We start from the raw sequence: 27,199 nt of genomic DNA on the forward strand, positions 1-27,199 counted from the left end.
ACACTAATTCCCATGATGGTCCCTGGAATTGATAAGGAGAGAGGCCATTCTACTTCCACACCTTTTTAATTTCAATATATAGTGCTAGTCATCCAAAGAGGTTGAACTCAATAGCAGTGTGTGAGAGTTCACCTTGCACCAGTTCTTTATTAGTACTCAGTACATTTTTTTTTTATTGTAGTCATCTGATGGGTATGTAGAGGTATCTCATTGTGGTTTAATTTGTATTTTTATATTTACCAAGGATATTGAACACCTTTAAATTTTTATCTCACATAGATACTGTCTTTTATAACATCCCTATTCAAGTCCTCAAATTTTCAACTAGGTTAGTTGTCTTTTTGTAATTATTTCCTAGGAGTTCTTTATATACTGTCTTATCAAGGTCCTGTGCAAATATTTTCTTCCGTTGTGTGGCTTGCCTCTCCATTTTTATGGTGTCTTTTGATGAAGGTAAGTTTTTAATATTTCCATAAGACAATTTATTGGTCTTTTTCTTCATGACTAATTCTTCTGGAGGTCTATTTAATAAATTTTCCATTATTCTGGTATCATGAAGATATTCTACAATTCTCTAAACACTTTGTTGTTTTACCTTTCACAATTAGGGCCACAATCCACCTAGAATGTATTTTTGCAGATGAGATGTAGGATCAAGTTTCACTTCCTTTTCCCATATGGATGCCCAATTATCCCAAAATCATTTATTGAAAAGATATCCTTTTCGCAGAGTAATGCCACCTTATCATAAATCAGACGACCATATATATTCACAGCTCTGTTTGGAGGACTCCTATTCCATTCTACTTCTCTAACCTTACACCAGTACTACAGTTTTAACTACTCTGGCTTTCTGATTAAGTCTTAATATATGGTAGAGATCTTCCTCTCACTTTGTTCCTCTTTTTAAGAATATCTGCTATTCATGGGCATTTACCTTTCCATTTTTTGGACTGAACTTGTTCCCAACTCCAGTTCCCAAAGATGTTGGGATTTTTATTGTGATTACATTGTATATATACATAAATTGGAGACAAAATAGTTGATAGTTAGAATTTGAGTCCTCTAATATATATATATCCCTTCATAATTGTATCTCCTTTAATCTCTCTTAATAATACTCTGTAATTTCAACATAAAGAACTTGCACATTCTTGTTAGATTTATTCCTATAAAATGAGTTTGTAAGCTTGTTACAAAAGTGTATATAAATACAATATGTATATGCATTTTCAAAGTAGTAAATGCAATAAATACACACACATATATGTATGTTTGCATATGCAATCTGTAGAACTACAGTGGATGATCTTGCATCCACAAATCTAAACCCACTTATTAATTCTAACAAGTTTTCTGAAGATTAGTTTAGATTTTCTACGCATATAATCATTTTGTTTGCAACTAATGATGGAATTATTTCTACATTTTCATTCTTTTTTTACCCAGTTGCAATGGCAAGGACCTCCAATTCAGTCTTAAATAGAAATGGTGATATCAGATATTCTGTCCCTGATACCAGTCTTTTTTTTTAGTGGGGGGAAGGCAGAGGGAGAGAGAATCTTAAGCAGGCTCCACACCCAGCATGGAGCCTGAGGTAGGGCTCGATCTCATGACCCTGAGATCATGACCTGAGCTGAAATCAAGTTGGATGCTTAACTGACTAAGCCACCCAGGCGCCACCCTGATACCAATCTTAAAGGGAAAAATTTGAACATTTTACCATTATATGCAATATTTCATTAGGCTGGAGCTGAGTACATTTTGCAGACTAAGGATGATCCCTTTTTTTTTCTTTTTTCTTCTCCCCTAGCAAGGAAGCATTATATGTACAGATGTTAAATTGTATCAAATGGGGCTTCAGTTGAAGTGATCAAATGATTTATTTTTTTCTTTGGGCTAATGTGGCCGATTACAATGATTTTTTTTTTAATACTATTATCAACTTTGAATTCTTGGACTCTATCCACTTTCCTACTGTATTATCTTTTAATATATAGGTTAGTTTGCTAATTTTTATTAAGAATATTTTCATAAGTAAGATAGGCTTATAATTTTATATAATTATATAATTTATAATATAATAATTTATATAATTATAATAATTTTTATAATGTGTCTTTAGGTTTTGGTATCAAGATCATATTGGCTTCATAAAATAGGTTGGAAAGCGTTCTCATCACTAGAGGAGTTTTATGAGTGTTATTTCTTCCTGATATATTTAGTAAAATTCATTGGTAAAACCATCTGAACTCAAAATTTTCTTTGTGGAAAGATTTAAATGATCTTTCAAATTATTTAATGTTAAATAACTATAATGTTTTTTTTTCTACTATAAATTTTAGTAATTTGTATTTTTCTATTAATCTGTCCTTTTCACTTAAATTTTCAAATTTATTGGCATAGTATTATTCATATAATACTTTTAACTTTTTAGTATAGGTAAGATCTGTAGTGATGTCCTCTTTTTTATTCCAGTTACTCATCATTTGTACTCATTTTTTTCAAGCTTTGCCTTTCTAGGGTGGGTTAGTTATTATGTTTGGATTTTTGGGGGGGATTTTTTTTCTATTCCTTCAACTTTTTTTAGATTTCATTTACTGTCTTCTAAGTTTTGAAATGGATGTCTACCTTGTTAAATTTATCTTTTAAAATTTTAATATATACAAATAGGCTCTTAATTTTCCTAAAAAAGCAATATCCTACAAATTTTGATACATATTATATTTAATATCATTTTCATAGAAATATGTCTCAATTTCTCTTGTCAGTTTTTTCTTTGACCATTGAGAATTGTATTCCATAATTCCAGAGCAAATGGTTTTTTAAAAGAATTTTCTTCTTATTTTTAATTTTGGTTAACTAAATTCTATATTATGTTTTTGAAGTTTGTTACTTGCTTTGTGGCTCAGAATATGATCAATATTTTTTAAATGTTGTGAGTGCCCTTGAAAAGACTATGTATCCTACCTATAGTTGTTGAGTGCAATTTTTATATATGTCCATTAGGGTAAATTTGTTAATAATAATGTTAAAATTTTCTGTCCCTTCTTGGTTTTCTTGACTATTTTTTTTACTATGATAGATATCGGTATCTATCAAATACCGAGAAAGGAATGTTAAAATTCCCTGATTAAGACTGTGGTTTTCTTTCTGTCCCTTATGTTTCTATTAATTTTTGCAAGCTATAATTTGAAGTTTATGTTATTAGAAGTATGTAAATTTAGAATTATTTTTATTTTCCTTTACTTATTTATTAATTTAAATTTTACTTAGTTAGCATACAGTGCAATATTGGTTTCTGGAGTAGAATTCAGTGATTCATCACTTATGTACAACACCCAGTGCTCATCACAAAAAGTGCCCTCCTTAATACCCTTCACCCATCTATCCCATCCCCTCTTTCCCTCCATTAGCCCTTAGTTTGTTCTCTATTGTTAAGAGTCTCTTATGGTTTATTTCCTTTGCTCCCTTTCTTCCCCTTCCCATATGTTCATCTGTTTTGTTTCTTAAATTCCACATATGAGTGAAATCATATGGTATTTGTCTTTCTCTGACTGACTTATTTCACTTTTGTACTTAGCATAATACACTCTAGCTCCATCCATGTCATTGCAAATGGCAAGATTTCACTCTTTTCGATGGCTGAGTATTATTCCATTGTGTGTGTGTGTGTGTGTGTGTGTGTGTGTGTGTGTGCGCGTGTATTCTTATTTATCCATTCATCAGTTGATGGAAATTTGGACTCTCTCCATTGTTTGGCTATTGTAGATAATGCTGCTGTAAACATAAAGGTGACATACCCCTTTGAATCTGTATGTTTGTATCCTTTGGGGAGATACCTAGTAGTGCAATTGCTGGGTTGTAAGGTAGCTCTATTTTTAATGTTTTGAGGAACCTCCACACTGTTTTCCAGAGTGGCTGCACTAGTTTACATTCCCATCAACAGTGTAAGAGAGTTCCTGTTTTTCCACATCCTCGCCAACCACTGTTGTTTCTTGTGTTAATTTTAGCTATTCTGACAGGTGTGAGGTGGTATCTCATCATGGTTTTGATTTGTATTTCCCTGATGATGAGTGATGTTGAACACCTTTCCTATGTCTGTTAGCCATATCGATGTCTTCTTTGGAAAAGTGTCTATTCATGTCTTTTGCCCATTTCTTAACTGGATTATTCATTTTTGGGGGTGTTAAATTTGGTACGTTCTTTATAGATTTTGGATACTAATCCTTTATCTATCTGATATGTTGTCTGTAAATATCTTCTCCCATTCTGTAGGGTGCCTTTTAGTTTTGTTGATTATTTCCTTTTCTGTGCAGAAGCTTTCTACCTTGATGAAGTCCCAGTAGTTCATTTTGCTTTTGTTTCCCTTGCCTCTGGCAATGTATCTAAGAAGAAGTTGCTATGGCTGAGGTCAAAGAGGTTTCTGCCTGTGTTTTCCTCTAGGGTTTTGATGGTTTCCTGTCTCACATTTAGGCCTTTCATCCATTTTGAGTTTATTTTTGCATATGGTGTAAGAAAGTGGTCCAATTCCATGCTTTTGCATGTTTTCCCAACACTATTTGTTGAAGAAACTGTCTTTTTTCCACTGGATATTCTTTCCTGCTTTGTCAAAGATTGGTTGACCATAGAGTTGTGTGTCCAGTTATGGGTTTTTTATTCTGTCTCATTAATCTATGTGTCTATTTTTGTGTCAGTACCATACTGTCTTGATGATTACAGCTTTGTAATACAGCTTGAGATCCAGAATTGTGATGACTCCAGCTTTGTTTTTCTTTTTCAGTATCACTTTGGCTATTCAGGGTTTTTTGTGATACCATACAAATATTAGGATTATTTTTTCCAGCTCTGTGAAACATGCTGGTGGTGTTTTGATAGGGATTGCATTAAATGTGTAGATTGCTTTGGGTAGTATAGACATTTTAATGATGTTTTTTCTTCCAGTCCATGAGCATGGAATGTTTTTCCATTTCTTTGTGTCCTCTTCAGTTTCTTTCGTAAGTGTTCTATAGTTTTCAGAGGTACAGATCTACTTTTTTAGTTAGGTTTATTCATAGGTACCTTATTGTTTTTGGTGCAGTTGCAAATGGGATTTTTTTTTGGTGCAATTGCAAATGGGATCACTTCTTTGATTTCTTTTTCTGCTGCTTCATTATTGCTGTATAGAAATGCAACAGATTTCCGTATGTTGATCTTATATCCTCTGACTTTGCTGAATTCATGAATTGGTTCTGGCAATTTTTTGGTGGAATCATTCAGGTTTTCTACATAGAGTATCTTGTCGTCTGCAAATAGTGAAAGTTTGACTTCTTCCTTGCAAATTTGGATGCCTTTTATTTCTTTTTGTTGTCTGATTGCTGAGGCTGAGACTTCCAGTACAATGTTAAACAGTGGTGAGAGTGGACATCCCTGTCGTGTTCCTGACCGTGGAGGAAAGGCTCTCAGTTTTTCCCCATTGAGGATGATATTAGCTGTGGGTCTTTTGTATATGGCCTTTATGATGTTGATTTATTTTCCTAATGAATCAAACTTGTTGTTATTTCATATTGACCCTTTTTATATACAAAAATGCTTTTTGATTTAAAAGTACTTTGGCTAATATTAATACAGGTATACTAGCTTTCTTTTTGTTAATCTTTGTCAGATAAGCCCTTTTTGTCTTTTCACATTGTTCTCTGGTATCGGTATGTTTTTAGGTCTATTTCTTGTAAACATCATATTGTTGAGTTTTGTTTTTTTAATTCTGTCTGACAGTCATTTTATTGTTACTAAATGATTTTACTTGATTTACTTTTAATGTTAATATTGTTATATTTGAGTATGAAGCTTTTCTTCTTTCATTTTTGTTTGTTCTGCCTGATTTGTTTTCCTTTTTCTCTCCACATTTGCCTTCTTTTCTTTTATATTTTTTTGCGTTCTTTTAGATCAAGAGATTTATTATTCTTTCTTCACTCGGTTTGGCAGTTACACACTCCTTTACTGTCCTTGTAGTTATTATATTAGAGATTACAACATGCATCTTTGCCTTATCGGTATCTAATATGCATTGATTTATAATTATTTTCCTGGACAATGCAAGGACTTCTTTTTTAAACTTCTTTTTATTCCCTCCTAACCTAATACCCTCTTATAGTCATGTGTTATAATTATAGCTGTTTATGAACCCCCTAAGACATCATCATTATTTAATATAGTTAACAAGCCTTCTTTTTGGCCATTTTTGTTGCCCTTTATTCTTTTCTGCTTCTTTCCCTTTCATCGGGGCCATTTTTCCTTCTCTTTGGAGAAGTTTTTTGTTTTTAGTATTTAGTTCTGTTCTGCCAGAATCAAATGCTCTCAATTTCCTTTTAAGATTTTACTTTCTTTGGTTTTCATCATTTTCATGTCATGTGCCTAGGTATCTGTTTATCCTATTTCAGATTTTGGGATCTGTGGGTAGGTGCTTATTATTCAGATTTACTAAATTCTCAGCTATGACATCTTCAAATATTGCTCCAGCATAATTCTTTCTCTTCTTTATCTGGGGCTCCAGGAACATATATGCTAGCCCTTCCTCTCTGTCTTCTCTATCTCTTACCCCCTCTGCTGTGTTTCCTGCCTTTTGATCTCCCTGTGCTTTATTCTAAACATTTTTCTGACCTTTCTTCTAACTTACTAATTTTTTTCTTCAGGTTACCAAATCTGCTATTAAACCATTCATTGAACCTTCAGTGTGATTTCTTTTCATGTCTAATTTTTTGCTGTTTTGTTTTGTTTTCCTTTGTTATTGTTTTTGTTTTTGTTGTTGTTTTCAAATCTCTTAGGTTACATTTTAAGGTCTCTAGCTCTTCCAAAATGTCTTTAGCTTCCTGATCATGGCAAGCATGGTAACTTAAAGTCCCTGTGAGCCTATTCCTATTCTTGTTTCTGTTAGTTCTTTTTGGATGACGTCTTATCTCCTCTTGTGCCTGCTTATCTTTGAGTATGTGTATGAAATTGTACTTGGAAATTTGTTGTTGTTTTTTTAAGATCATTTGAGAGAGAGAGAGAGAGTGTGGGAGAGCACAAGTGGGGGTAGGGGGCAGAGGGAGAGAATAATTTTCAAACAGATTCCCCACTGAGCATAGAGCTCATGCAGGGCTCAATCCCATGATCCATGAGGTCATGACCTGAGCCAAAACCAAGAGTTGGATGCTTAACCGGCTGAGCCACCCAGGTGCTCCAGAAATTTGTTTTTTATAAATAATTTGAAGCCTAGTATTATTATTACTTTTTTCGTTAAGAAAGGACTTTACTTTGTTTTGTTCAGTATCTGGAGATTCTAGAAATCCAGAATTGCTTTAATCCAATTTTAGGGGTTGAGATAGTCTGGGTTTAAGCTGGGTGGCAGTTTCTACAAAGGCTCACTTTTCTAGTTCATTCTTTCTTTGTGGTTCTGTTCTTGGTCCACTAAAAAGACATAGCTGTTTATCAGGCCCTTCTGTTGGTGAGTTCAATGGGAGGCAGAATAATAACCCTTCAAAAATGGCAGTGTTTTAATTCCCTGAACCTGAGAATAGGTAATGTTACATGACAAAGGGAAATATAATTAAGGTGGTTAATTAGCTGTCCTTGAGGTAGATTATTCCTAATTATCCTGAATTATTGAGGTATTGTAAGTGAAAGAGGGAAGGAAGAGAAAGAGTACACAGTGATGCAATGTGAGAAAGACTTGGTTTCCCTGCTGCTAACTTTGAAAATGGATGGAAGCCATGAGGCAGGAATACGGGCAGGCTCTAGAAGCTAGAAAAAGCAAGGCAATGGATTCTCTCCTGGAGCCTTCGGGAGGGATGCAGCCCTGCTGACACTTTGTTTTTAGCCCAGTGAGACCTATTTCCAACCTTTGACCTCCAGAACTGTAGCATAACACATTTATGTCATTTTAAGCCACCAAGTTTATGGTGATTAGTTACGGCAGCAATAGGAAACTAATTCAGGTTCTAAACTCCAACATTGGTTCCTCTAGTTCTGCTCAATTTCTCAACTACCTCTTTCAGAAACTGTAGACTCCTGTGAGGGAAAAGAGGCCCCCAAGACCAGTCTCAACTCCCTGGACTTTTTGTCTTTACTAGATCTTGGTTTGACTATTCTTTACCTTCTGGTTAAGTCTCTGGTACCTTTGTTCAAGTGTTTCTAATATTTCCCCAGTGTTTCTTTTTGCCTAAACCTGCTGTTTGGTCCCAGTTACCTAGTCCTTAATGCTGGACAATCTTCCTTTTGAAGCTGAGGACTGAGCTAGTCTGGTTGTGGGTTAGCATTCACAGTCCTGCTGCCATTTTGGTCTCAGAGTCATTCCCTGGGATAATGCAAGAGCTTCTTTACTGGCCTCTTCTTTTTTAAGTCTTCCATCCTGATTTTATTCTAACACTAGCAGTCTGACTTTCTCCTACCACTGGGACCTGCCCTCAGAGGCCACTTCATTATAGATGTCTCTAGTTCTCTCTGTGCTGCCTGGTGAGAGGAGAGCACTTTATCTATAGTTAGGATATCTGTCTAGTGATCCCCAAAACTTGATGGGTCTATACCCACAGCCCTGTCTTTGCTCACTCCATCATGCCCAGCTGAGGGACAAAGAGGTTCGTCGCTGTGAGACAGACAGGCTGACTTGGAACCTGGCATTGCACACTAGCTCAGCAGCATTGCTGTAGACGTGTTTCATACAGTGGCACCTTATTAGATTAGGTGCAGATTCTTTTAAGAAGGCTATTTTAAAATACAGCCGTCATTTAGATTTTGAAGTTGGTTTTCTATAAAACAACTCCTGTTGCTTGCTGTCTAGATGCATAGCCTATCCTTAGATACTCTTAGCACATTTGATAAAAGAGAAAGTGGAGCTTTGCTGGCAATCACAGCCCATGAAGGCAGCACGAAGCATTTAGCTATGAGGGAAAGAAAGGCTTTAGATTTTGAGAATTTGGGCTCAAACCCAGCACTCTGGGCCTTTGAATTTTGACACCATCTAAACTAACGCTTAGAGGCTTTTTGAGTATGAAACAGCAAGGAGGCAAGGGAACAAAGGATGAAAAGGCAGGGAAAGGAGTGCTCCTCCATTTTCAAGTCCAAGTCAATGAGGACAAGGCTGGCTTTCTACTTTCAAACAAAGAGAGGTCCACCTGATCCTTGTACTTAGGACAGGAAAATTTGCAATCAGAAAAAGAAGGCAGCAAATTAGAAACCCCTTGATCAGTGTTTCTATGAGCTGTCAAAGGCTTTGAGCTTCCAGAAGCCTCCTATAAGGCTGGCTGAGGCCCTCATGCCCCCCCATGGTCCTGGTTAGCTTTGTTTCCCTGGAGATGACAAGGGCATTAGGACGGAGTGTGGCCCTCACAGAAGCTGTCATGAGCTGAACTACCTACCATCCAGTGCTTTGTCATGGGCTGTAGCACCAACCTACTTAAGCACTTAGGACACGTTGGATAATAGTCACATCTATTGCAACTATAGACTAGTTATTTATATGTGTTTTGTGATTGTTTGTATCAGGGCATAAATTCCGAGTGTAACACTGAATCTTTGAAAGTGCTTAGAAAAAAGATTACTTCGATTTAAGTCTCCTTTTATGTTTGATGTCTCCTGCTCCCAGTACCAGAGTACCTAACAATTTCATTCAGGTTTTTATTTTTTGATTTGATTGAGTACTGACTATGTGCCAGGGGACATGTTGGTGGACAAGACAGACTAGCTCTTTCCCATTTCAGGTTAATTATTTGAAAATATTGATTGGGCAATATAATCTTTGCAGTGAATAAGTAAATTTGGTCATTCATTTGTTCATTTGCTTGTGCAGTATTGGGCTATCTACCCTCCTTTGAATTCCCACAGCACTGGAAAGTCATGTGGTAAATACAAATTGGATTAAAAATGCAAAACAAAAGTGTTAGAGTAATTATTACATTAATTTAGGTTAAAAAGCTTTGCCTAAGTTAATTCAGATATTATTCACCCTTTGTTAATAAATAAACAGCTAGTTTAGAGGCTGTGAAGAAATTGTTTTACATTGCTACTAAGTGAAATGCACTTGCACCAAAGAGGGACTGGGTTTCTGAAACACGGAGAAGCCCTACCAGCCCCCTTGACAGTACTGGTTGCCTCCGCATTGGGTGAGGGAACATCTGGCAGGAAGAGGTTCTAGACCCCAAGAGCCCAGCATGGAGCTCTAGGTCTATCTGGAAGCTTGTGATATATGAGATGCTTGCAAAATAAGCACCCATCACCCTGGACCATGTGTGCACTAGGCTCTGTGCTGGTCTTGAGGGAATAAAGCTCCTGTTCTCAGGGAACCTGACGTCTGTCTGTGAAGCATGGATGAAGCCAGCAAGCTCAAAGCAGTGGCACCTGCCTGTCCTACCTAGGGCAAGGGGCTGTCAATTCTTGAAATGCAGGAAGCAGTTAGCCAGGTGGAGTAATGAGGCAGGGCAAAGGAAGCCATCAGAAAGGTCTGATCCTGACATCCCAAGTGGCAGGAATAGGAGGTGGGAGGGGTGACAGCCAACCCTGGGCAGAGCCTGGCTGCTACACTGGGATGTGAATTTCATCCTGTATGGCAGCAGCTAATACAGGGTAATCAGCCTTTGTAAAACTTTTTTGTGATAATTTATTAATTTTATATAGAGAGAGAGCTTGAGTGCATGCTAGTGGAGGGCAGGGGAGAGGGACAGAGAAAGGGAAAGAAGCAGATTCCCGCTTGCTTAGCAGGGAGCCCAACTTGGGGCTTGATCTCACAATGCTGAGATCATGACCTGAGCCGAAATTAAGAGTTGGAAGCTGAACCAACAGAGCCACCCACGTGCCCATGGTCATCAGCCTTTGAAGGCCAGTGTGGGGTGGTGATGTTGAGGCTGGAAGTAAGGGGGAAACCCTGAGTCCCTTGTGACCAGTTGCATCATGACAGGTGACACAAAGGACATTTTCAGGACAGGGTCCCAGGTGCAGAGTACAGAAGGAGCATGTGTGTTCTCTTTGTCTTGTTGCTGGTTGCTGGGCTCCTCTCACCAGGCTTCTCTGGGACCATGTCATCCAGAGACCAGGACAGACAGCCTCACTCTGAAATCTCTACATGGAGAGCTGGTGGGGTCTCTGAAGTATGTGCTTATCCTATTTTCAAAGCAGTGTGAGCTGGTTCACTTCAGTCTTCTTATGATAACAAATAATGGTGTCTACTTTAATGGACTGAAAACGTCCTTTTAGATATCGCTGCTTTTGTTTTAGGTTGGAGGACGTGCCCTTTCACTTTTACTAAATAGTTATTATTTAACACAAATGTGAAATATAAGATTGGTAACAGACTCTTTCCTGTGAATCAAGCCTTCATTCAGTGAACAGTCTGGGTACTGCTCAATTAGACATCATGCCTCCCCCATGTGATTGAACAGGAGGCACGCACCTGCATAGATACCTGTTCTACCTGGAGGGGTTGCTGAACATGAGGGGTGATCAGCATTGGGCATCTGAAGGAGGAACCATCTGCTGGAGTGACTTGGCTCATTAGGCTCTTGGCTGCTGCAGTTTCTAACAAAAATGCAGGTTCAAGGGCAGAGCTCTCTCCTGTGTCACTGCCCTGCCTCTTCCTTTTCATGTAATAAGATCGAATCACTTTGTCCAAAGAAGCTGGAGAAATATTCCGAGTATAGCAGCAGAAAGTATTGCTAGTAAGATACTTGTTTAGACATGCCTGCTCTGCGGTGAGTGATGTCATCAGCAACGCTTGGCGCAAGGTGCTTGGTGTGCTGTGGTGGTGCTGGAGGGGGCCAGGGCCTCAGTTTGAGGGCCTGCGTGTGTGAGAGGTAATGATGCTTCTGCAGCAACTCCACGCTGTCACAGGCATGGGGGTGAACTGAAATCCCCTCTTCATTCTGTGGGTTGGTGGATTTATAGGGCTCCAGAGACCTCAGAGATCCAAGTCTAAAAGCTCTCTCTTCAAATCAAAACCACACTGAGATACCACCTTACGCCAGTTAGAATGGCAAAAATAGACAAGGCAAGAAACAACAATTGTTGGAGAGGATGTGGAGAAAGGGGATCCCTCCTACATTGTTGGTGGGAATGCAAGTTGGTACAGCCACTCTGGAAAACCGTGTGGAGGTCCCTTAAAAAGTTAAAAATTGAGCTACCCTATGATCCAGCCATTGCACTACTGGGTGTTTACCCCAAAGATACAGACATAGTAAAGAGAAGGGCCATATGCACCCCAATGTTCATAGCAGCAATGTCCACAATAGCTAAATCGTGGAAGGAGCCGAGATGCCCTGCAACAGATGACTGGATTAAGAAGTTGTGGTCCATATATACAATGGAATATTACTCAGCAATCAGAAAGAATGAGTTCTCAACATTTGCTACAACATGGACGGCACTGGAGGAGATAATGCTTAGTGAAATAAGTCAAGCAGAGAAAGACAACTATCATATGATTTCTCTCATCTATGGAACATAGGAACTAGAATGATCAGTAGGGGAAGAAAGGGATAAAGAAAGGGGGGGTGGTCAGAAGGGGGAATGAAACATGAGAGACTATGGACTATGAGAAACAAACTGAGGGCTACAGAGGGGAGGGGGGTGGGGGAATGGGATAGACCGGTGATGGGTAGTAAGGAGGGCACATATTGCATGGTGCACTGGGTGTTATACACAACTAATGAATCATCGAGCCTTGCATCGAAAACCGGGGATGTACTGTATGGTGACTAACATAATATAATAAAAAATCATTATTAAAAAATAAAAAATAAATAAATAAATAAAAGCTCTCTCTTGACTTGCTAACAGTCTCACATTTATTAAACTGAACTGACTAGGACTAAATCCCAAGTCTCCTCATTTTTTTTTTTTTTTTACTCCATTTTTGGGTGAACTCTGCTAACTCCATCCACATCCACAGGCATTGCTGAAGATGGGAAGGGGTGGATATCTGCAATCAGACCAGGATATATTTAATTGGAAGCACGTTTTTAAAAACATTAAAACTTAGAGACATGTTTAAATATCTTTGAAATTTTCTGTAGAATTATACATTTTCTGGCCTATTAAACATAGTGTCATCTTCTGTTAAAGTGGGATAGTCTCAGTGTCAGCGGCTGAGCTGGATGTCTGAGAGGCCAATGAACTGCCATCAGTTAGTTACTTAAAGGCCTCTGGACCTTGGGCATGACCTTAGGCGTGGTCCTTAATCACCCTAAATTAAAGGTAGCATGAAAACCAACCCTGCAGTGAATGGTGGTGAATAGCACTCAGCACAAGGCCTGACATTTAAAAGCTATCACAAAATCGTAATTGGTGACAGTGATGCAGTAGTGGTGCCTCAAGAATTCCTTACACGTGCATGGTGCTTTCTGTATTTGCATTGAAATCCCTGGTTTTCTGGACTATGTTCTACTTGATGAGTAACTCGTTTCTTCACAATCAATTCTCAATGAATGTTTACATATGCTTTTTAAAAAACTTTCTTTTTGTCACGGTAAAATATATATAGCACACAATTTACCATTTTAACCATTTTTAAGTGTACAGTGCTGTGGCATTAATTTTATTTACATTGTTGTGTAACCATTATTACCATCTGCCTCCAGAATTTTGTTCATCTTCCCCAAGAGGAAGTGCTTTTTTTTTTTTTTTTTTGATGGAGTTAGCAAGCTCAGAATGGAAGGGTGGGTTGGGGTCCTTTAACTCTGTCCATGCTCCAGGAGGCAGGGTTGGTAAAAGTCTGACTGATGATGGTGACTAGAGCATGACCTTGAGACCAGTTTGGAATGAAGCAAATGGGTAGATAAATAAATATATCTCTTAAACGGGGCATTGTTATATCGTCAGTTTAGTTAGAAACAATCAATGTAAGTAGAATTTTTCCATCCAAAAGGTGTGCTCTGCATGTGAAACCTTTTCTAAACGAGAAACTCAAAGATGGTCTCTGTATTAGTTTGCTAAAGGGCTGCCGTAACAAAACACCACAGTCTAAGTGGCTTTAACAGAAATGCACTTTCTCACAGTTCTGGAAGCTGGAAGTTCAGACCAGTGTGTCCACAGGGTTGGCTTCTTCTGAGAAACCCCTCGTTGGCTTGTAGACGGTCATCTCTTCTTCTTTTTATGATTGTCCTTTGGTGTGTGTCTGCATCCACATCTCCTCTTATAAGGACAGCAGTCAAATTGTATTTTGACTCACCCTAATCATTTTAACTTAATCATCTCTTTAAAGATCCTGTCTCAGATACGGTCACATTATGAGGTTCTAGGGGTTAGAACGTCAACATGTGAATTCTGGGGTATGGGACGGGGGTGGTGGTGGTTGCACAATTCAATTCTAACAGTCTCTGAAGACCCCTCAGGATTCTCCCCAACTCCAGATGAAGCATATGAAACCAGGCAACCTGTGCCCTGGACATGCGCATTCCCTAAGGCACATGGTTATTGATAGAACGTTACGAATGCAGCACTGGAGTCCAGAGACGGAATGTCCTACCATTTCTGAGCCATTCACATTACATTTTTTCTTAGAGAGAAAGAATAACAAACAGACAGAGTATTTTAAGTGCACCCTCCTTGTCTGCCAAGAATAATCCTGGTGTGCTGTGGAACTCAGTCCCTTCATGGCTATCCTGATGCTGCATCTGCACATGTCTGCCTTGGAAAAGGCAACGAACTGGCTTCAAGACTTCACTTGGCTTTAAATGAACACAAGGCAGCTTGAAACATAGCCTCACTCTAGAAATAGAGCCAGAGGCCATTCCAGTCCAAGGGGAGCAGGGCTGATGGCTAATTAAACTTCAAGAAGAGCCTTTTAAAATGGCATTTTAATTTCAGCTATTGAATTGAGCTACTATTATCCAGTGAGTTCTCTTTTTAATGTACACGATGCACTGGAAAACAGTAAGAACTGATGTTTGAGTAACTACCTCTATGGCTGCATTCTGTGCTGGAAACTGCGTTGTGGTGGTAGAGTAATAATCACCTGGGGTGGTGGTAACCATGTGCATGCCATTGCTATGATTTTTAACCACTTGCACATTTTGTGTGATGATTTACTTGTGCGAGCAAAGACAGTTCAGCTTTTCACCATGTTGTGACACTTGGTAGGGAAAAAAGAATGATAAGCCTGAGCAGTGAGAGCTGACTTTTTTTTTTTTAATCCATTGATGATGGTTATTCCCTGCATTCCTCTCCCGTATTTCTTCCTCCCCTCCTATTCCTATTCCTATTCCTATTCCTATTCCTATTCCTATTCCTATTCCTATTCCAAAGTCCTATTCCCTGCATTCCTCTCCCGTATTTCTTCCTCCCCTCCTCCTTCCCTCTCCCTTCCCTCTCTGGACTCCTGATCTGGTCATATGGTTGATGGCAGTGTTACATCTCTCAGTGGCAAGATTCTTAATGAGAGACTTTGTAGTGAGCTGCCATTTTTCATCAAGTAGAATAATAAAGAAATTGTTGGCTTACACATTGGTTATTTAAATGCATTTCATTAAATATCTGTGCAAAAATTTCAGTGCACATTGAGGAAATGTCATTTTATTTAAGTTCCTATTTTCCAGATGGAATTTGCTTCTCTAATCTGTATAGGAAATTGGAAGGTGCTGGTCTGTTTCAAAAAATTCATTCATCCCTTTCAATCATTAGTGGCTTCCTTTACTGTTATCTCATATTCTCTTATTTTCATTAGAGCTATAATCCTTTCCAGCTCACTTACTCACCAGTACTGTTCTACTAATTGCTATTCATTCTGCAATGATCAATTATCACTCAGTATAAAAATGAGAACGCATGAGCTAAGTGTGTGTTCACATTGGCGCTCTGTAGAGGTTTCTGGGCAGACTCCTTCCAGGAAACTGCCCTGCTCCACATGGATGTGAGACAGAAGAGCAAGTGCCTTTTAGAATGGAACGGTCTGAGCCCAGATTTCTCTAACGTATGCATGCTGTTGTTTTAGGTCTCTGAATTCAATCCTTTGACGTTCACCAGCATAATCGAGTGTGAGAAGCCAAACAACGACCTGACTAGGTTTCGTGGTTGCATGTGAGTATTGTACATATGTCTGAGCTTGCTCTTCTGTTTGAAATACATGCATATGTATGTATGTGTGTGTGTATATATATACACACACATAGTTCAAAAATATGCATTTAATATTCTTTGCCACATGTGTAGCCTTTTAGGAATGTTGCCCATATCTGAGCCTTCTTGGTTGCTTATGGGATTGGTTTATAAGATCCTGTCAGCAGTAGAAACTTGCCCACACTGTCTGTGATGAGTAATTACTGCTTTTCCTTCCTCTAGCTGTCCCTGGTAGGGTGAGGGGAAAAAGGGACGCATGGTTTACTACACATGGCCCCATTAAATGGAAGCATGGGGGCCACCCAGGAGGAGCCTGGGTGGAAGCTCATTCATTCATTCACTTGGGTCCTCAGTCGCCGAGTATTTCTTGAGCCTCTGCTGCATGGTAGGCCCTGTTGAGGGCTCTGAGAGTAATGCAGTGAACTGAACAGTAAAAAAGAATCACTGCCATCATGTTTATTTCATTCTAGTCAGGGAAAAAGAGAGACAATAAACAAAAAAATAAGTACAGTATACATAACGTGTCAAATAGTTCAATCCCTTGCTCCAAAACGGAAAGATGAAACAGGTGGATAAATGACACAGGACTGGTGTGTGTTGGTACTTGCTAAAGCTGGACTGTGGGTACGTGAGGAATATATGCTGGTCTCTCTACTTGCATGTTCATTTGGAAATTTCAGTAATAATAATTGTGTGTGTGTGTGTGTGTGTGTGTGTGTGTGTGTGTGTGTAGTCAGCTGGCTTGGGGAAAAAGAAAATGGGAAAGAAGAGGGAGTGTCAGCATGGAGTTGCTGAGTTGGGTGCCAGAGCTGTTGGGGGCAGCCTCACAGAGAATCAATGAGATGTGTGTGCAAGAACATGAAGGACTTTAGGTTTGACCTACCCTGACCCGCTGCTTGACCTCCTGGGGCCTTAGTCTGCTCTCCCAGGCTTAGTTCTCCTGTGTGGAGAATTTGGGGCCTTCTCTCTGCCAGGTTTCCTGCTTGAGGTGCGAGCTGACTTGTCTAACTGCCTCGTGGTCCAGGCACAGAGTGGCCCCCGCAGACATGTGGGGGTGAGACAGGGTGCTCTGCTTCTGGAAGTGGGCTCCATTTCCAAGACCGCTCAGTGTATGTGTGAATCTTCGGGTTCACTGGCACATCCAGCATTGTTGTGTGTGCCCCACACACAGACTTCCTGTCATGCTGCGGGGTGATCAATGAATGAAAAGTGTTAATAGTAAATGGTGAAATGTGTGTGCTGCCAAGAGAGGACCCAGTCAACCACTGAAATTGCTGATCCATGCCTGAAGATCAGAGCTTGGAAAATGTTGGGTCACCCCTTACAGGAATCAATTAAAAGAGGATAAAACTTGTTAAGAAAAATGTTAAAATGTAGTATGTAAAATTTAGAGGGAGAATACTCAACTACTCATATGTAACTTGTATGCTGTGGACTTTCCACCCTCCCATGGCCCCCTGGCCCATCTTCTGTAGGCCCTCTGACCCATTGTCCCCCGGACTTCACACATGGCACCATTCTCAGCACCACCGTGAATCTCCAGGGCCACATCAGCTAAATGGAGCAGATGCTGGGTTTCCAAAGACCCTGAAATAACCATCTTGAAGGGTGGTGAAGGCATCCTCTAGGGAGAATATTCTATGCACATTCTTGCTCATAGGGTAATTTTGGGGGGCCAAATCTACCAAAGAAAAAGGATAGACATCCTTCACCAAAGACTGTGCTCCTCTCTTATGGTCTGTCTTCTCTTCTGTGCGGGTTCCTCCAAAGCCCCTGAAAGATGCAGTGCTCCTGTGCTCTGATGACTATTCTCACACTTTTGTTCCTGCTCTTGAGTTGGATTAATACTGAAAGGGATTCAGCCCTCAGCAGCTCTCGGTCCTGCTCTCCAGGAACTACCTTTGTCATAGGGATATTAAACAAGTCCAGCTTAGTGCTGAGGCTGGCAAGCTCTGGAACCCTCACTTTCTAGCTAGATAACCTTGGGCAATCTACTTAACTTTATTTATCTGTATAATGGGGAGGATCACAGGAGCCCTCTCAAGTCCTTGGGGCAAAATTTAATCAATTTAATACCAGAAAGCTTTCAGAAGGGTGCTTAATAAATATTTGCCACTATTATGGTCATTGCTGCTCTTGTTAATATTATTACTATTATAGATAATATGTAAAGCAGGGAGATAAAAGGATTAAGAGAAAGATATAAGTGAGAGCACAAATGTGTCCAGGGGCAGAGGTCCATTTGGAAAGGGAGGGTGATTTGTCTTCAGTGTGTGTATTAGGAGAAGCCATAGAAGGAAGGAATGGGGTTTTGAGATTTCCTGAATTTGAGGAGCTGGCAAGTGCCTCAGGTAGAGTGAATGTGGGCCAGCACTTCAGGGGAATAGGAGCTAAAGATACAGATGTGAGGACCCTCTGCCCAGAGGTCATATATGAAGTCAGGGAAGAGGCCTGGGAACATGGGACAGAGGGCTGGGGAAGAAAGGAAAGGAATAAAGACAGAACAACCCTACAGTCAGGAGCAAGCATCCTTGGGTGTGATAGGGGTGTGGTTCCAAGGGCAATGTGCTTCCACGGAGGCAGAGCAGGGACATTCAGGAGATCTGCATGCCACACTCCAGGGGCAGCCCAAGGAATGGGAAAGCCACACCATCGAAGTGTAGACCCAGAGGGGCAGAGTCCAGATTGTAGGAGATAGAAAAGGAATTATATTTTTCCACTGTTCTTTCTAGAAATGTGGCTTAAAAAGGAAGAACATACCAGAGTTGAAAGCCTCAAAGAAAGGGGAAGGACTCTTATTAGGAAAAGAGAAGATAACAAAAAGCCAGGCTGGTGGAGCTCTCCATGTGGGCAATGCTGACTTTCAGGTGGGGGAGTTGGTGATCAATGAGGGGCAGCATCCTCTGGTTCCTTGCTCACCCCCAGTGCCCGCCCCCCCTCCACGCCCAGCTCTCAGCTGACTCGGCATCCGCAGCCACTTCTTTCTTTGGAAGATGACTGCTTGAGTGGATGTCATTTTGCCCCACAGCCAGCCGGGCTTACTCAGCTTCTCCAACAGATGCCTCCAGCAAACGTTCCTATCGTAAGTGACCTCACTGGCCTGTCTCCGGAGAACGAAAGGCAGGAAGGGCAACACCCCGCTGCATGAATCTTTCCCTACTTTGCTCTCTAGTTTTGCCATGCTTTTTCCTTACTTTTTCCAACGAATTGTCCTGCACTGAGGCTCATCTCTGAGCCTGGTCCCAAGTCCTGCTGGTCTAGATGCTGCCAGTTCAGGCCAGTGCATGCCTAGACTGTTATTTAGTTGTGATTTACCATTTCCACCAAGCCAGGTATTTTGGATTGGCCACTGGAAGGCCAGGGTGCCGATGGGCCTCTCTCCCAGCAGGCCAACTCAGGCAGGGTCTCTGGAGGTGGGGCGCAGGGGACTGTGTGTTAAAGTTTCTCCCTCTGGTGCCTCTGTGGTGCAACAAGCATGAGCAGCCCTGCCCCCCAGCCAAGCTGAAGTGCTTCAAGAAGAGTGAGGGGAGAGGAGGGCAGATAAGTGGAGTATCGGGGGAGGGGCCTGTTCCTCCCCTGAGAGAAGGGAGGCCCCAGTTCCCATACTGGCCTTTATGCTCAGGGGTGGGGCTAACTTGGGTGGTAGATCTGCAGTTTAGGCCCAGGGAGCAGATCAGCAGTCAGTTCCCTGGTTTGCTGGTTTGCTGGTTTGCTGGATTTCGTTATCTGCTGAAGATGGCCTCCCTTCAGCCTTGACTCAGCTGCTGCCCTGTAACCTCACTCCAGTCCAGGGAGCCCAGGCCAAGCCCAGCCACCATTTATACCAACAATACCAGTTTCACTCATATTTGGGCCAGCCAATCTGAACTCAGAACTTTAGCCATTTGCACTTTGACCTAAGCTTGGGTTTATACCAAGAAGACCCAAGTCTGAATTCTGGCTTTGTCCACTCACTGGGCAAGTTATTCTGCATTTCTGAATGTGGCTTCCTCCTAATGCTGGAAATAACAGTGGCTGACATGAGAATGGAGGAAAAGATGAAGGGTGAAGGGTGAAGCATGAGGTGAATTTTTTTTTTTTTTTTTACTGTTTTTATTAGTATACAGGTAAGGAAATACAGAAATTCTAGGATAGGCTTAAAATATTCCAACAAAAAGTAAGATCATGTATTTAGAAATTAAGAAAGAAAGAAATTCACTATGTGCAAAGCAACACTACAAATAATCCTTTAACCTCTGTGAAGGAAGGATGAGGTGAATTAGAACACGTCATGCAAGAGAGTGGTGTTGGCATGGTATGTGATACCCCTGGGATGAAATGTCTTCAATGGAACGTCTTTAGAGATAGAAAGTACATTAGTGATTGTCAGGGTTTGGGAGTGGAAGGGGAATGGGGAGTGACTGCCAATGGGCATGGGGTTTCTTTTTGGGGTGATGTATATGTTCTGAGATTAGCTGGTAGTGATAGCTGTGCAACTCTGTGAATATACAAAAAACGGAAACAAAAGGCTCAACCATACACTTTAAATGGGTAAATTTTATAAGCGAAATGTATCTCAAGCTGTTAACATTTTTTTAAAAAAGTGTTAGGAGCTTCATTATTCAAGTGCACCTTAATGCTCACTGTTGTTTAACACGATCCCACAGTTAAGCACTAACGAAATCCTGTTCTCCACCCCTGCGGGCACCCTCTCCCTGCCCCAAGGAATTGCCACCCAGAGACGCCCTGTGAATGGAGACCAGCTCAGTGGCTGAGTGCCCTAGCAGCTCAGGGCACCCTGCTCAGCTGTACTCAGCCAACTTCATGGCATATGGTGGGTGACCTTTGAAGCCACTAGTCAATCAAACATTTTCATTTGCCTTTAGGAATAAAGCAGAGAGGTTGGTTGGTTTGGTCTGGTGTAAAACTCCATTTCAAATTGTAAAGCCAGGTTCCATTTCTGATCCCAGAGTCTTCCACAGAGTAAGTCCTGAGCTCCCTCCCTGCATGTTGCAGAGCCTTATATGGCCACATAGGGCTGGGAACCTACCGTTGCAAACCTAGGCATGCTTGTTAGGATAGCCTCCCTGCCCTGCAGGTGATACCGTCCACCACCACTGTCACCCTGTAAGAAATAGCATCAGGACCTGTTACAAGAGAGCCCTCATGGCCCCTCACCCTCCAGCCCACTGTCTGGACAGAGCTACGTGTGGGCTTATGTCCAAGATGTACTTACTACCAACAGCAGACATTGAAATGAACTATAATTGCACCAACTGGACTCATTAAAACTGGAAAATATTTATTTTACCTTGACACCTTTAACTGACATATTTACATCTCAGGAAAATCCATCATTGGCACGAAACAATTGGGTTATTTCTGCATTTACATTAGATAACAAAAACCTGAGCAACTATTATCTTAAAATTCTGCCCAGAGTCTGGCTGTGGAAGGAATTCTCTATTACTTCTTTCTCCCTGCCTCTGAAACCCAGAGTTCCCTGGGGCAACAGATCTGGCACTCAGATTCACATACGTAGAGGGGGGTCTTTTCACTAAGGTCATTTGAGGCAGGAGTGGGTGGGACCACAAGAGTTAGTAGCAGCTGTGCTGTCGCCACTGTGAGGTCCGGTGGTCCCAGGGCAGGTGTGTCAAGGGGGTCACCTGAGGGGGGCTCATAGCCCTGGTCTAGGGACACACCCAACCCAATGCTCACTCCCCAGAAGGAGCCAGGGAATAAGCTCCTCGTCGTCTCTTGCCTGTGTTCACTCCCCTGTCCTTCTGACATAACCATTGGATGGACCCAACCTAAAGCCTTCAGAATTTGCCAGTCACTGATAGACATCAGCGGTGCTGAGCAGAATATTTGAAGAGCTCATATTTAGAAGTGGACACAAACAAAGAGGCATCAGAGAACACTGCAGAGTTTCCTGGCTGCATGGCCTGGGGCACTTAACCCAGAGAACCTTCCTGAAGGCTATAAGCCCAGGCTAGCAGGCCACGCTCCTCCAGGCTAACCATCTGCACTGGGATGAGAGGAAGCATGGGCAGGACATGCACTGTGAGGTGGCTGGAGCCCAAAGCTGGCATGGGAAGGGCCCACAAAGGTGCTGCAGAATCGGCTGGGCTGTGTGTCAAGCCTGAAGAAGTAAACAGCTCACACAGGATGCACCCAGGAGATGTGCACACTGAAAGCTCTGGTGACTGTGTGAGAAATGGATAGGAGCAACCAAGGCTGGTGGCATCCAGGCCAGCAAGGGGTGTGTTGCAGGCTGTAAGCAGAGAAATCTTGGAAGCCTGAATTAGGGCGGTGATGCACAGAGGGAGGGAGAGGGAGGTGGATTCAAGAAATAACCAGGGAAGAGGGTAAAATTAAGGACTGACATTTGAGTGGGTATAAAAATGACGGAGGAGGGGTCAAGAAGGGCACCCAAGGATGCTGGTCAGGGTGACCAGGGTGAGGGTGGACCACTATCTGGGGTGGAGCAGAGAGGAGGGACCAGGTGCTGGAGGTGATGTGACCTGGGAAGAGAAAGAGCTGCTGGCTGCTGCCCAAGGTCCCCAAACTCTCACCTTACTGCCCGTGGCTCTGGGGACAATTGGGCAGCAGCAAGTACACCTTGCACCTCTGTGTTTGAACAGATGGATTGCTACCCTGTTGCTGGTCCCTGTCAGCACCTTCATATGCTCGGAGGAATGAGCCTTGATGTGCAAAACCCATTACCAAAAGCAAGTGCTGATAGGGAGACATGACATCTCCTAAGCAAGAGCAGCCAGGCAGAATGTTTATTAGCTGAACTCTGCCATCTCCTTAGGAGCCTGCACATGGCCCTTCCCAGTGCACAGGGCATTCTCACCCAACAGCTCTGTCATCACTCTTGTACTTTGGAGTAGTTTTGATTTAGAAGAGATTGGTTTGATGGGTCAGGAGGCCAGGAGACTTGAACTAGAGGAGCTCTTCTCAGAGGCTCAGATGAAATGTTAAAGGATGTGTCAGTTTGCTCAGGCTCGCCATAGATCAGGCAGCTTAAACAACAGAAATTTATTATCCCACATTTCTGGAGGCTGGAAGTCTGAGGTCAAAGTGTCAGCAGGACTGCTTTCTCCTGAGGTCTTTCTCCTCAGCATGCAGATGGCCATCTTCTTCCTTTGTCTTCACATGGTCTTAACCTCTACACTTGTCTATCTCTGTGTCCAAATTTCTCTTTATAAGGACACCAGTCATGGGGTTAGAGCCCACCCGTATGACCTCATTTTGACTTAATTACCTTTTTAAAGACTCTGTGTCCGAATATGATCACATTCTCAGGTACTGGGGGTTAGGACTTCAGCAAATGAATTCCAGGGCAGAGAGCACACCTCAACCCATAACAGAGAGGTAGGTGTTGAGAACAACTTGATGGGGTGTGTCTTCCTGGAATCAGGCCTCATATCTGCTTGGCCCTGGGCCTGTTCTGCCCCCAGAGAGTACTTTTCCTCTCAGAAGTCCAAGGCAGGGCTTCAGCTTTTCCCTAGTTCTTCAGCTGTCCTGCTGGAGCTTGACCTGCCTTGTTCCAGCTTACAACTCTGGGACCATTCACTCAGAAAAGGCCATTCATGTCCATGCACTGCCTGTCCTTATGACAGCAGTCTTCATAGGCCTGTGCACCTGCTAGTAACCAGCTCTAGTCTGGCATGGTCTGATTAGAAAGCACAGTATCGCTGAAGAATGTATGTTATGTCAAAGAAAGATCAGTATAAAATATTTTTGTTTCTATTGACTTCCTCTTTTATTCTGAATAAGAATGACAAAGTTTGACTGAAAGTTTGTTTTTTACTATTGTCCCTCGGAAATAGTTTCCATGTTCAGCCAAGAGAACTGTGGCCACAGACATCCTCTCATTCCAGACGTGGGAATGGTGTTTTGTGTGTACCATCTTATGCACGCTGGTATCTTGATGCATTAGCCAACAATGAGGTTTCCAGTCTTCAATCTTTCTTAAAGAAAAACCTGTCCTGGAATTGCCAAAGGGGGGGGGGGCATTGACACAGTGTTGTTTGAATACCCCCTGTGTTCCTTTGCATGCCTACTGCAGAAGAATTGATGTCGTAGCAGTTAAATAACAGGCTTGTGGAAAATACATACCCCTAGCATGAATTTTGGCTTTGTCTTTATGATTTAGCCTCTCTTCTTTACCAGCAAATATATTCATTTCCCTGGTTGTGAAGAACGTGGGTTGTGTCTGAGATTGAATGTTTGTCCTGCTCCTCATGACAGGGTCCAGATGTGGTAGGAAGTATTGTTTCCCCAGAAACCTGTGTGCTTCCTCTGACCCTATACTCCCCAGACCAATTCTACTCTCCATGTCAGTGACACAGTGTTAGGGGTGGGAGGGAAAACACCTGCAGGTGTTCTTGGTGAGGTTTAAGAACCACAGAGGAGTTTGGGCTATGTGTGTGTGGGAGGGGTGGGGAGGCTGTCTACTGATGATGCGAGAAGGTGGCTTTTCTGAAGTTCACTTTGGTGGCACTGCCTGGTGTAGCTTAGGCTGGGGCCCTGCTCTAGTTCTGGAAGCCTCCAAGTCCTCCCCCTTGTGTGTTCATCAGGCTCCAGGACCAGATCTGTTCCAGTGTGATCCTAGCATAGGGTGATTCTGGCCAGTATGGATGACGAGAACATCTTCAGTGGATCAAGAGGACAAGTTTGAAAACCAGTAGCTTAAACTTGGACTATCCCTCCAACTCAAAATAGCGAGGAAACCCAATTCATAAAATAGAATTTACATTTCAAATTTAATATATTAATATTTCTCATAACTTAATGACTTTTTATAAGAAGAACATAGAAAATGTTGTTGAAACCAATACCATTCCCTTTTCTAAATCTGTTGCATTTCTATACACCAATAATGAAGAAGCAGAAATAGAAATTAAGAAATCAATCCCATTTACAATTGCACCAAAAAGAATAAGGTAACTAGGAATAAACTTAACCAAAGAGATGAAAGACCTATACTCTGAAAACTACAAAACACTGATGAAAGAAATTGAAGAGGACACAAAGAAATGGAAGAGCATTCCATTTTCATGGATTGGAAGAACAAACATTGTAAAATGTCTGTATTACCCAAAGCAATCTACACATTTAATGCAATCCCTATCAAAATACCAACAGCAGTTTTTAAACAGAGCTAGAACAAACAGTCCTAAAATTTTATGGGACACAAAAGATCCCAAATAACCAAAGCAATCTTGAAAAACAGAAGTAAACCTGGAGGCATCACAATTAAACACTTCAAGTTATATTACAAAGCTGTGGTGATCAAGATAGTATGGTACTAGCACAAAAACAGACATAGGTCAGTGGAACAGAATAGAAAACATAGAATTGGACCCACAACTCTATGGTCAACTAATCTTTGACAAAGCAAGAAAGAATATCCAATGGAAAAAAGACAGTTTCTTCAACAAATTGTGTGAAGAAAACTAGACAGCAACGTGCAGAAGAATGAAACTGGACCACTCTCTTACACCATACACAAAAATAAATTCAAAATGGATTAAAGACCTAAATGTCAGACAGGAAACCATTAAAATCCTAGAGGAGAACACAGGCAGTAACCTCTTTGGCATCAGCTGTAGCAACTTCTTACTAGATATGTCTCCCAAGGCAAGGGAAACAAAACCAAAAATGAACTATTGGGACTTCATCAAGATAAAAAGCTTCTGCACAGCAAAGGTAACAATCAACAAAACTAAAAGACAGCCTATGGAATGGGAGAAGATATTTGCGAATGACATATCTGATAAAGGGTTAATATCCAAAATCTCTGAAGAACTTATCAAAATCAACACCCCAAAAACCAATAATCCAGTTAAAAATTGGCCAGAAGACACAACTTGATATTTTTCCAAAGAAGACATGCAGATGGCTGACAAACACATGAAAATATGCTCAAATCACTCATCATCAGGGAAATGCAAATTAAAACTGCAATGAGATATCACCTCACACCTGTCAGAATGGCTAAAATTAACAACACAAGAAACAACAGGTGTTGGTGAGGATGTGGGGAAAGGAGAACCCTCTTACACTGTTGGTGGGAATGCAAACTATTGTAGCCACTCTTGAGAACAGTATGGAAGTTCCTCAAAAAGTTAAAAATAGAACTACCCTAGGATCCAACAATTGTACTACTAGGCATTTACTCAAAGAATACCAAAGTATTAAGTCAAAGAGATACATGGACCCAATGTTTATAGCAGCAGTATCTACAATTGTGGATGGAGCTAGAGTGTATTATGCTAAGTGAAATAAGTCAGTCAGAGGAAGACAAATGCCATATGATTTGACTCATGCATGGAACTTAAGAAACAAAAAAATTAGCATGGGGGAAAAAAGAAAGAGACAGGCAAACCAAGAAATAGACTCTTAACTATAGGAACAGACTGATGGTTACCAGAGGGGAGGTTGGAAAGGGAATGAGTTAAATTGGTGATGAGGATTAAGGAGTGCACTTGTGGTGAGCACCGGGTGATGTATGGAAGTGCTGAATCACTATATTGTACACCTGAAACTATTATTATGCTGTATGTTAACAGGAATTTAAATAAAAACTTAAAGAAAAAGAAAACTTTGTGTATTTGTGACAACACAAGGTACTGATGAGGAGCAGTGTTCTCTGTCATGAACAGGAAATGGACATGAGACCACGTAGCCAACTTCCCTGGCCAACTTCTACCTCAGTCTCACAGTTCCCAGGTCTGCCCTCTCTAGCTGTGGTCTGTCCCTATGATGAAAACAAGCCTGTGATGCTCACACCAATTCGTACATGTGGGTTTTTCCTACATATCAAGCAATTCTGTGACACCAGCTGGGTGTCCTGTAATTTAACTCAATTCTGATACTCCCTGGATACAGTGTCAGTTCCTAAGGTTAAGGCTCAGTCCCACAAGACTTCCTCACTTCAAGTGCCAACTACAAGTTCAGGCTGTCACCTGGCCTCCTGACTGATCTGCTGTAAATCAGAGGTTCCCACAATCCCCTTTTCAGGTTCAATTAATTTGCTAGAGCATCTCACAGAACTCAGGAAAGAATTTGCCTACTGTTTACCAGTTTATTATAAAACAATATGATAAGGATGTAGGGGATGAGATGGAAAAGATGCATGAGCAAGGAA

The 27,199-nt window shown here is 41.3% G+C and overlaps 1 protein-coding gene across 3 annotated transcripts in view; it reads left to right on the plus strand.

Annotated features, from left to right (window-relative positions):
- Nucleotides 1-27,199, plus strand: part of ATP10A (ATPase phospholipid transporting 10A (putative)) — a 187,749-nt gene that overhangs the window by 112,792 nt on the left and 47,758 nt on the right. For all 3 annotated transcript variants that reach the window (XM_026510297.4, XM_026510298.4, XM_057303652.1), the window contains exon 3: nt 15,935-16,020. In XM_026510297.4, the coding sequence (XP_026366082.3) occupies nt 15,935-16,020 (86 nt within the window). The remainder of the gene's footprint in view (nt 1-15,934; nt 16,021-27,199) is intronic.

The sequence above is a fragment of the Ursus arctos genome, unplaced genomic scaffold (assembly GCF_023065955.2).
Source record: "Ursus arctos isolate Adak ecotype North America unplaced genomic scaffold, UrsArc2.0 scaffold_28, whole genome shotgun sequence".
Taxonomy (NCBI): domain Eukaryota; kingdom Metazoa; phylum Chordata; class Mammalia; order Carnivora; family Ursidae; genus Ursus; species Ursus arctos.